The 12,098-nt window shown below is 36.5% G+C and overlaps 1 protein-coding gene across 1 annotated transcript; it reads right to left on the reverse strand.

Annotated features, from left to right (window-relative positions):
- Positions 1 to 4,388: 4,388 nt before the first annotated feature.
- Positions 4,389 to 5,632, reverse strand: LOC104104333 (serine acetyltransferase 1, chloroplastic-like). Its single transcript, XM_009612391.4, has one exon. It carries the CDS (start codon positions 5,505 to 5,507, stop codon positions 4,446 to 4,448), a length of 1,062 nt encoding a protein of 353 aa, XP_009610686.1. The 5' UTR covers positions 5,508 to 5,632; the 3' UTR covers positions 4,389 to 4,445.
- Positions 5,633 to 12,098: the final 6,466 nt, after the last annotated feature.

The raw sequence follows: 12,098 nt of genomic DNA on the forward strand, positions 1-12,098 counted from the left end.
CACGAGAATGGCACATGCATGTGAAATTTATTATACACAATAGTTGCTCTCGCGATCTCTTGAAATTAGCTTACCCGTTGCTTTATGATATCGTCAGCAGGGAAAACGACAGAAAAGGGCTGCAGAACTGAAAAATAAAAGATAGGAAAAATAATTTCAGAACATTATCAAAAAAATCAGTTAAAACTTCAGCACAATTTGGCTTAAGTTATATTTTAAAGCCATCTAACTTCAAAGAAAGGCAGAAGACAACTTCAGCTCTAAGACTATTGAAGTTTAACAAATATAAAACAAAAACTTCAACTCCTAGAATGCTGAAATTCAGGAAATACAAAACAAAACTTCAGCTCCTAGAATGATGAAGTTCAACAATTACAAAACAAAACTTAGCTCCTAGAATGCTGAAATTCAGCAATTACAAAACAAAACTTCAGCTCCTAGAATGCTGAAGTTCAGCAATTACAAAATAAAATTTAAGCTCCTAGAATGTTGAAGTTCAACAATTACAAAACAAAAACTTCGGCCAAAACATGCTATAGTTTTATTGAACTGAAGTTTGTCATTGCACTAAAAACTGAAGTTTGCGTGATTGCCTTTGCAAGTCAGGCCAAACTTCAGGCAAAAATATCTGAAGTTTTGCTTTGATAAGGCTACACTTCAGGCAAAACATTCTGAAGTTCAAACTTTAGACATAAATTTTTGCTACTGCAGGCCTGTATGTCTGAAATTACTCGAAAAGTGGGTACGCTTGTAATTTTTTTTGCAAAGCGGGTATAAGTTAAAATGTGACTCAAAAACTAGGTATAGATGCAAATCCCCCAGATATCATTGAATATGTATAAATTGTTAATTTAAAACACAGTAACTTAAATGGACTAGAGTCCCGATCCCATAAGGTTCAAATTTTGGTGTCGCCTCTGGTTACACATGTCATCAACCATGTGAATTGTGTTATAACTACTATACAACAACATCAACAAACCCAATATAATCCCACAAGTGAGATTTGGGGACGGTAGTGTGTACGCAGACCCAATGACGGATCTAGAGTATTGTTACTGGATTTTTCGGAACCCAATAACTTTTGCATAGACGTTGTATTTCTATTAAGAAGTCCTCTAAATATTTATAAATATCTAATTGTGAACCCAATTATTATTGTATATTAATTTGAAATTACGGTAGGAACCCATAAATTTCAAATCCTGAATCCGCCTTTGCGCAGACCTTACCCCTACCTCGAAGGTAGAGAGCCCATTTTTAATAGACCCGGCTCAAGGAGTTATAACTACTATACAACAAATCAAATGTGACAAAGATCGGAAAAAAAGAGCTTCTTCATACTGGCAGCTCACACATACTAGTTTTTAGCTGTCAGCAACTTCATATCATCACTAATTGAACTATTTTAGCTTTAAATTCTATCAAATGGAGCAATTTATACCTAAATTCTTCATATTGCGAGTAAATTAACAAATGCTTGTCGGATAAACATCATTTGATTAAATCCGAAATTGAATTATAAAGAACTTAGAAATTTAAAGAAAAACTATGAATGAATTTATTGTTGGGTTTTAAATTTTTACTAAAATAAACTCTTTGAAGAACAGGAGTCGGTCGAAGTAACTAAACAGCACCTCGTATAAAAATAAACGAGGTATTTAAAACATAGTACCTTTACATAAATAGCATTATATAATGATTATACACATATTATACATAGATTATAATTGATATATAAACTCCTCAAGATCGACCCAATAATAAATAACAATTTGGCAAAATCCAATTTTTACCCCATATATAATGTGTCACTTTGTCATCCAACCTTTAAGAATTCCATTTACCATTTAAACTTAGAAAGTTGTTTTTCTTTACCATATCGAAACTATGCAATGAGGGGCTGATTGGTTGTGATAGAAACAAAAGGAATGAAAATGTAAAAAATGAGTAAAACAACATAGCATTTATCCATTCTTTTCTTTTTTTGTTTTTTATTCGGTATTCGATATTTATTTTGAGATCCAACTAAGTCGAATTCACGCTGGGAGGTCCCGATTTGGGGTAAAATGATCCCTAACAAATACGATTACATACCACCGGCATCAACCCGATATTAATATTTAAGGATGAAGAGTACTTACAGTACAATTTCACCACAACCTTTGATGGTAATTTTTCCTATTCCAGTCCATCCGACGTTTTTTCTTCTTTTAATATTAGGCATCTCAAACATTCAAAATGAAGCAACAAAAGTGCAAGTGATAAAAATTGTACATATTTAGAATTGCTGAACTAATTTGTTATCAGAAACCTAATAAGGAAACAGTGTCACACTCTGGATCTGCTCTTTCCCCGTGTTGAAAGAGAGGTCAGCTTCTTCATTAACACTTTCGTGTTTGAATCAATTGGTACAAACATGGCCTCTAATATACTCACAACTCCAGAATTCTGATTACTTAGCACTTGGAAAAATGTAGCCAACTCGAAACTAGAGATCAAACGGTAGTGCAGAAGTCCTCTAGGGACAACAAACACACCACCTTCCCTTAGTGTTTTTTGGAACAATTTGCTTTTCGCTAGACTTGCAAACACACCACCATCTAGAAGATTAAGCCTTGTAAATTCTGCAGCAATGACTTTCGCTAACAATTTAAACTTTTGAATGATATGGTCATCCACTTTAACATGATATCAGGACAGACCATAGATTTTCACGTGCTTGACATGTGGAAAAGAATTAGGCTCGCGAGTGAGGGTAGTACTAAGACATGTAATTAAGTTATCAAAAGTGTGTTCTTCCTAACGATTTAAATTTCTAGATGAGATAGTAATATAGTTCAACATCTCCTTCAGGGCTCAAAAGCGAGCTTTTGAAATTGGAAGCAATGATGTCTGATGCATGGATGACCATTAATGAAGATGTTCTTGGGCGTAATATCAGTAGGACAAGCATCATTAGAGATTTTTAGCGTCTTTCGCCAAGCAAAATTTGGTGCATAAGCACTGATAAGTTATGTGTCATTTTGTACTTTGATTATCTAACAAACTTTTTGATAAGAACCAGAGTCTAGACCCTATTGCTTTTGGTAGCCAGAAGGATTGATTGTATCTTCCTAAACTCTTTGTTAAGTATATATGCTATGTAAAGCTATTGAGATTGCATTAATGTCAAGTAATAGCCAAAACTTGAAGTTCACTTCACTAAATTTTAAGTGTGACTTTTGTTAAAAGAGCCAGTGTTTAAAGAAAAGATGAACATTATTTATCTACAAGGTTGGATGTCCCTCTCCCAAAATAATAACTTGGTCCTTTTGATTTATCCTAAGTTCAGATTAATATCATTTTTCATTCCATCTTCTAGATTAAAAAAACTTTTTAATCCCACTTGAAATTTTATAATGTGGGGCATTACTAGTTATAGGGATGTAAAGGGCATTAGAGCCAAAAATATATGCAAATGTTACCCCTCAAATATTTGCAAATAGTAAAAGAGTTTCATAAGGGCTAGTATAACACATCAACTGGAGGAAATGTCTCTTCTCCTAGGAGAACATGGATTCTACCATTTACTAATCTACCAAATGAAAACACTGTAAAAGAATAGGGAAAAAGATACTTAATATTTTTTCACTTTTAAGGGCTGTTTGCTCTACCAAAGTAGCAAAAAATATTCCACCTTTCCGCCTCTCTATTACATGACTTATAAAAATAATTTTGGCGTAACTGGTAAAGTTGTTGTCAAGTGACCAGAAGGTCACGGGTTCGAGCTGTGGAAACAGCCTCTTGCTGAAATGCAAGATAAGACTGTATATAATAGACCCTTGTGGTCTGGCCCTTCTCCGGATCTCGCGCATAGCTGGAGCTTAGTGCATCGGGCTGTCTTTTTTTAACGTCCTTAGAATATAGTAATCCTATCACACGCGGGTTCTCAAGCATAGGAGAGGAGACGTTTCCCCATCGCTAGATTGTGTGGCGACGTGAGATAACGTCATGAGAAAGGAAGAGAAGACAGAAGGTTGTATCAAAATCTCTGTGTAGTGCAAGTTCCACTTATATATGGTATTTGGGTGCAAGAGCATCGGACAAGTTGGAGTACTAACCTTCTTGAGACTCCATGGATCAAGATCTGCTTTTAATACGTAGTCAATACCGATTTACTTTAGTAGATTATATGGAATTTAGAAAAATAGGCAACCAACTAGTTTCACACTAGGAAAACAAGATTCGAAGCAACAATCCGAATATTTTGAAAGATATCTTGAGAAAAGGTTTTAGCATTAGCGTATCCTATACGTACTCAAGTTTATTTGAAGTGTCCAAATCGTATAACACATTCAACTTCTTAGGGGGGAAACGACAAAAATGAATAAGTGGCTCACGAGAAATAAAAAGAAACATATTATATTTGATCTCTAAGTACACAGTACATAGCAAACCTAGGTCTAAATTACATAATCAGACCACTCAGATAAATATGAAGTATGATCCATAGTCAAACTAGGAATTTTATCAAGCTTAATTGGATTTGCTTTCCCACCAATCAATCTAGCTGGATTTCCAACAGCAGTTGTTCTAGCAGGAACTTCCATTAACACAACAGAACCAGCTCCAATTTTAGCACCATTTTCAATTCTAACATTTCCAAGAACACAAGTCCCTGCACCTATTAATACACCATCACCAATTTTTGGATGTCTATCACCACACATTTTTCCGGTTCCACCTAATGTTACATTATGTAAAATTGACACATTATTTCCTATAATTGCTGTCTCACCAATTACAACTCCAGTTGCATGATCTAATAATATTCCTCTACCAATTCTTGCTCCAGGATGAATATCCACAGCAAAAACTTCACATACTCTATTTTGTATTACTAAAGCTAAAATCTTTCTCCCTTTAGACCATAACTTATGTGCTATTCTATGTGCTTGACATGCTAAAAACCCTTTAAAATTCAAGAAACAATGTATATAACTAATACAAGCTGGATCTCTTTCTTTAACAGCTATCAAATCAGCATTAACATCAAAAATCAATTCTTGATCCTCTGTGAGCACCCCCATGAAAAGATCATATAGAGTTTCACTAGAAATACTCAAATTGCTCAATTTCATTGAAAGATGGTTAGCTAAAGCACTTTCTATAGAATCATGAGCCAAGATTGAATTTTTATAGTAATTTGACAAAAGGGGTTCTTGCTCAATATCTAACCTTGCCTCTTTTTGCATTTTTAGCCACAAATCATCATCTTTTGCAAAATTGTCCAAAATTGTATGGTTCTTGTTGGTTTTTGGCTGTTTTTCTGAAATGGGTGTCTGAGAAACATGATTTGGGAAATTGGGAGTGCAGTATTTAGTGTAGTTGTTGTAGATATGATCATCAATTTTGGGCTCACAAGAATGTAAACAAGCTCTTATTGTGAAAGTGGAGAGTTTATTACAAGGAGAGATTACATTCTTGAAAAGGGGTGGTGGTGATCCGAGGAAATTAGTGGACATTGAAGCGAAATGTGTGTAGGAGAATATGTGGCGGCGAGGGAGGAGAGAGATAAACAAAGAGAAAGAGAAAGAGAAAGCAGTGGATATGGCAAAGCCTATGAAGAAAGAATTAAATTAGACTTATATGTGTTATTTTGTAGTAATGATTAATCTTTTGTCCTATTTCTAAGTTACACTCTTCCGCTTTCTAAAATTTGTGCTTTTATACTATTATAAATATATTTTTTATTTTTTTTCACCCAGTATTGGGTAATTGTATTGAGGTCCGACTAAATTCAGATTTGCGCCGAGAAGGCCCACATTGAGTAATAAAGTACTCTCTAATCAAGGCGACGCTATACCCAGGACTCGAACTCGAGACCTATCGTTTGGTGTTTGATACCTATTTTGGGCTCGACTAATCTTGATTCGCACTGTGTAGCGCTTATTAAAGTGACAAACGCCCCGTGTCAGCTTTTTTCCATATTCAGAACTCAAACTCGAAACCTCTAGGGTGAAGGAATCTTATCTATCCCACCATAACTTTTGGTGGTAGTAATAAATATTTGTATAACTATAAATTATCTCATAAGGTAAAATAAAAAGTTTAAAATTAATTTTGTTTAAATATATTTAAAAAAGTCGTTCTAAATGCAACATGGGAAGTTATAGGAATATTAGTATTGGAAGTGCATTTGTTATTCTGGAGATCAAATATGAATTACAAGAATAAGAATATATACAATTCATTCAACAAAAAGTCTTGCCAAAGTTTAGTAGCAAATTGATATCTACCAATTAAATGCAAATGGAAGTTGATCAAGATTTTTAGAGCATCAAACTATTTACAGTTTAGACTAGCATTTAATACACTTTATTAAAACGAATATACTGATATATATACTGGTTGAATACTCAAATACAAAAATGAACTAGCACATCACTTGCCTTTTGTTGCAGGAGATGAAAGTGACTTAATATTTGTTAATTCTGACGTAATGATAACTAATTTGACAATCCAAGAAGAGTTGTTACAAACTTTTGCCCAAGATATTTTATTTTTCCTAATTAAAAAAAAATTAAAAATTCAAAGGTCACATTTCTTGTCGATACTTTTGTTAATATGCTGATTTATTGAGACAGATCTTTTTGAAAGATTATGAGAAATGTGGACCACAAGACCTTGGAATCTAGCATCAGAAATGAACACATGCAATCATGAAAGCTAACTCACTTTCTATGGTGTTGGTGCTTCTGATAAATTTGAACCTGTGGAGGAGAGGAAATGTGAGTACAACTTGCTACTTTAATAGAAAATGTTCGTCTCGAACGGTTTAAACTTTTAAATATAGATCGTTAAGACGATACAACATATTATTATAATAAAGAGAAATGTAAAAGTGTAGCTCAATGCACGAAATATTTCGTGTTCATGCAAGGTCCAGAAAAAGGACGTACCTTAAGGGGATGTGATATAGGCAGCCTATTCTGATGGGGTCTAGGACAGGGTCGCACCCCAAGGTATGTTGATGTAGGCAGCTTACTCTGATACAAATATTAGTGGTTGATTCTACAGCTCGAACATGTAACCTATAGACCACACAGAGATAGCTTCACTTTTGTTCCAAGGCTTCAACAGTAGTCTTTCTAGTTCAAAGAATGGTGCTCTAGTTGATTGTTTTCAGATTGTTCAAAATCAATATGGCTTTGGAGTTGACAAGTTTATTACTCATTGATTCTGCAATGAGATAATTGGAGGAAGAACCGAGTGCTAAGAAAAGTAGATGCATAATGCATTTGGAATTTGATATTTTCAAACTAAAAAAATCCAGAAAGATGGTGTACTCAAAACAGTGAGTGAAGTACAAAATGCCTAAGGCCCCAAAAGTGGCGCTTAAAGAAGCTGAAAAGGTATTTACTACAATGATTGAGTATCTGTGGTGTCCATGATTGAGTATCTGTGGTGTCCGATGAACTAGCACGTACTTCGATTAATTTCACCGAGTACTTATTACCTTTCACCGGCACATATATTAAATAACTCTATCCACCAACACTTAAATATATGAGAAATTATTTTTTTTGTCTCCACTAAGATTTGATCGTAAGTTCATTCGCTCCCCTAACTTCCGTTTCTTAGTGTATGTGTCGACCCAACAAAGAGCTTCCACCGTTGGTGTTCTTTTCGATCTCCATACATTTCACTGCTCCACCAAAAATTCTCTATGCCCCTACCATAATACTCCAGCTTGATAGTTTCCACCGCCTATCCAAGGTTGAACCATAAAATTTGACGGCGGACTTAAAAAGCCACTTACAATCGTCTCATACCCCTTTACCTTAATGTTGCTAAAGCTACACTAAAGATTAGAAGTAACACCGATATGTTTTTTCTTGCCACCTTGATGTTGACCTACCATGGGTATACATGTACAAGCAAAGTTTAGGACTTCACTTTCTTTTATTGGTTAAAAGTAGAGTCCCCCCTCTATCTTCCTCCCAACTTAAATACCAGGCTTTATCCAGACAAGGCTCAAAGCTATAACAAGGACGTAACTCATATATCATGTGTTGCATCCTTACCGTTGAACCAAAACCTTGAGGGCAATGATGCTTTCTAACTAATCTATAGCTTTAACCATTCGAATAGGTTGCATCAGCTTTATGTCAAGAGCTTTTAATATATCACACCACACGAGGAGTCCAGAACCTAAATGTGGTTCTTTTTGCCATATAGGACGGAAATAAGTATAAAAAGAAAGAGTGATTTATCTATGTATAACGCTCTTTTAAAGAGCGTTATACATTAACGGACGTTTTGGACATTAAGCTATAGCGCTCTTTAAAAAAGCGTTATACATCTATAACGTTGTTATTGAAGGCGTTATATGTATAGCGCTTTTTTAAAGAGCGTTATACCTATTTTGTGGGCCCATCAATAAGTCTCTTGCATTTAACTGACATAACAATAATTCAAATGGGTATAGCGCCATTTAAAAGAGCGTTATACCTAAACAAATTAAAATTCAGCCCCCCGAGCTAGGCATTGCCTTATTTAAAGGCGTTAGAATTTTACAAAAATCCATTCAAAAATATTCGTAACTCCTGTTAAAATTTTTCTTCTTGTTAAATTCTCAAGAATTTTTTCATAATGTCTGAAGAGTGAAAAGTAAGGGTTTCATTATATTGGGAGGGGGGTGAGGTTGTGGTGACGAATAACAATGTGAGCTATAGTTTATCTCCACAGTGTCATGTTAAGTTGCCACTTACAATGGAGTACGATACATTGGTATCGTTGTTATGTAAAATAATGAGTGTGAGGAAACGTTCGGTGAACCTTAAAGTAACCGGAAGATATCTGTATTCCGTCACTCCGCAAGGGGTTGCTTGTTACGCTGAGTTTAACATCGACGATGATGAAACTTTGAGGGATTTTTTGAGGACTCCGGATGAATACCGGAAATTTCTTGTGATAAAAATGTTGGAAATGTACGTCAAGGTCGAAGACGTTCGCAATAATGAGGTTGAGTATAGTAGGGATAACATTCAGTCGTCGGGTGGTTATTCTGGAGCAGTTTTTGCCGGACAGGTTCCGACTGAAAGAGTTTGGCCTGATTTAAACTTATCACCACGGGGGAATGAGGAGCGAGGAAATAATTTCTCTCCTGCTTTACATAATCCACAAGACGAGTGGTAAACTTCAATTTTCCTTAGTGTTACGATGTATATTTTTGTTGTATTGAACTTGTATTAACACTCATATATTTCACAAGGGGGTACCGGCCAGATATGACTTTTACAAGTTATGAACACACCCCCAGTTGGAATATGCATAGTTCTGGTGTGTTGGATCATAGTGGTCCATCCGGGAGTCATCACCAACAGGATAATGTCCATCAAGGAATGTCAACACATTACGACTTGTAAGTGACGTAATACAACTATATGAAAAGTATTTATTAATTTGAGTAGCTTATTATTTTGTTGTTTGTGCAGTGAAAACGAGCAAGTTGAACCACTTGTCCTGACTCAATTCCCCGAAGACGACATATTAAATCGGAATCTGGCAGATGCACAGAGTGAGGAAGAGAACAATGATTATGACAACAATGCCGATGATTACGGAGATGACAAACCCTTCCCTCGCGAGGATGGTGATGAGGAGGAAGAGAATGAAAGACCTAATTTGACGAGGGTGTATGCTCCACCCCCACCCCCACCCCCAACCCCCGTTAGACCAAGAGTGTACGAGTCCCGAGTATCGTTTCATTCAAGGAAGATTCTCTACCTTGATCATTTGCCAAGTATGCAGGATGTGAATGCTCTCACAAGGGATTTTGATGAAATTCGGACAGCAATGTGGGATGATTCTAGACCAACAGTGCTGGCAAAGGGCATGTTTTTTCCTAATAAAGCGTGCCTAAGCAGGGCGGCAAAAATGTGCAGCGTAAAAGAGTGTCGTGAGATGACGGTATGTGAGTCAAGTCCGGATGTATACAAGGTTGTTTGCCGCAGATGGTTTACTGGTTGTCATTGGATGCTGCATGCGAGCAAGAATAACACAGGTATATGGAAAATGGGTAAATATATTCCCACTCACATATGTGAAATGGACACATTCAATGGGAATCACTACAACTTGGATATTGACTTGATTTCTCTTATCCTTATTCCACATCCTGAAACGTTCATAAGGTATAAAATCAAAGAGTGCATTACACCAGTCCACCAGGAATATGGCCATACCATTACCAAAAGAAAGGCATTTCTCGGGTGCAAACGTGCGTTTGAAATTATTTATGGTAACTAGGATAAGTCATTTGCAGCTCTACCCAGGTACATGGCCGCACTGCAACACTTTAACCCTGGGACGGTTGTTGAATAGAAGCTTGAGCGGAGTCCGGGAAGACCAGAATATATATTCAATTACGTGTTCTGGGCATTTAAACCAGCAATTGATAGTTTTCCGCAATTGATAAACCAGCAATTGCAGAGAATTTTCCTGCAAGGCAAGAACCTTATGCCTACCACCATTACTATGTGAGGCACCTGAAGGCAATTTCTAGAAGGCACATCCCAACAAGGATCTGCATGATTTGATGTGGATGGCAACAACAGACCACCAAGAGCATAAATTCCGGAGGCACGTAGAATCTATCAGGCAGGAAGACGAGATAGCATATCGTTGGTTGATGCGACATGAGTTTGACAAGTGGACTTTGCATGTTGATAGTGGAGTAAGATGGGGAATTCTGACTACAAATGTGTCAGAGTCTTTCAACGGGTTATTGAAGTCGGCAAGAGGATTGCATGTCACTGCCATGGTGCGCATGTCGTTCAAGCAGATGGCGGAGAGGTTTGTTGAAAGGGCTGCAGCTGCACGTCATTGATGGAAAGGGGTGTTGAATTTATGCCACTGCCGATGAAGAGATTTGAGAAATACAGGTGACGAGCACATTGGCATTCATTTTTACAGTATGATCAGGACAAAAATATTTTTGAAGTTCGCACCGCTATCCATCAAAACTGGGGGAATAATGTACATACCATAAATGAATCTACAAGGTTATGCTCTTGTGGAAAATGGTCTATCTACCACATGCCGTGCTCACATGCCATCGGGTGCTTTCAACATGTTGGTTTAGGGCCAACCAACTATGTTGATAAACAATATAGTATTGTTGCATACTTAAACACCTATAGTGGGCAGTTGCAGCTAGTGGGTGTTGAGCATTATTGGCCGCCGGAACCATTTAAAATGGTGTGTAACGAGGAGTTTTTGCGTCGAATACAGGTGCAGAAGAGAACGCGTATTCGGAACAAAATGGATGTTAGCGATACCGTTTATGTGCGCAAATGTGGTATATGCTCGCAAATAGGACATGACCGTCGAAAATGTCCTTCGGCTGGTTTGGGTGGCGGTGGTAATCCAGCTCCTGGTGGGAGTTCTTCTAATGTGCCCAACTATCAAGGATACACGTAGTAACTGGGTTTCGTAATGTAGTTGTTATAAGTGTATGTACTTGTTTATATTGTAAGATGTATCAAATAAAATTATGTTTCCATTGTTGTTAAATCTTATTGATAATGGTCCATTTTTCAGTTGAGTAAATTAATGAATTTCTCCCTCCCGTTCATGTAATCAAAAATAGTATTGGATTAAAAAATGGAAAATCTTTTAGTAGACCTTCGAATTTCACGCTAAAATTATTATTAGAAAACTACAGTGTTAGAGGAGGAAGATTTTTGATAAATATGTGAATATATATAGTGCGGTTAAATACTACGTTATGTGTTAGCATAGCGTAGTTAAATACTACGTTATGTGTGTTGTCTTGTCGAACTGAAAAGTTGCCCGCCTGCGAAAAGCTGTTTTGTATCCGAAAGAATCTTTAACCCGTGAAGCATAGCGTGGTTAAATACTACGTTATGTGTGTTGTCTTGTTGAACTGAAAAGTTGCCCACCTGCGAAAAAGTTGTTTTGTATCCGAAAGAATCTTTAACACACGAAGCATAGCGCGGTTAAATACTACGTCATGTATTAGCATAGTGCGGTTAAATACTACGTTATGTGTGTTGTCTTGCCTATAAATAACGGGCGCATTCTAGTTA

This window comes from Nicotiana tomentosiformis, chromosome 8 (assembly GCF_000390325.3).
Source record: "Nicotiana tomentosiformis chromosome 8, ASM39032v3, whole genome shotgun sequence".
In the NCBI taxonomy this organism is placed as follows: domain Eukaryota; kingdom Viridiplantae; phylum Streptophyta; class Magnoliopsida; order Solanales; family Solanaceae; genus Nicotiana; species Nicotiana tomentosiformis.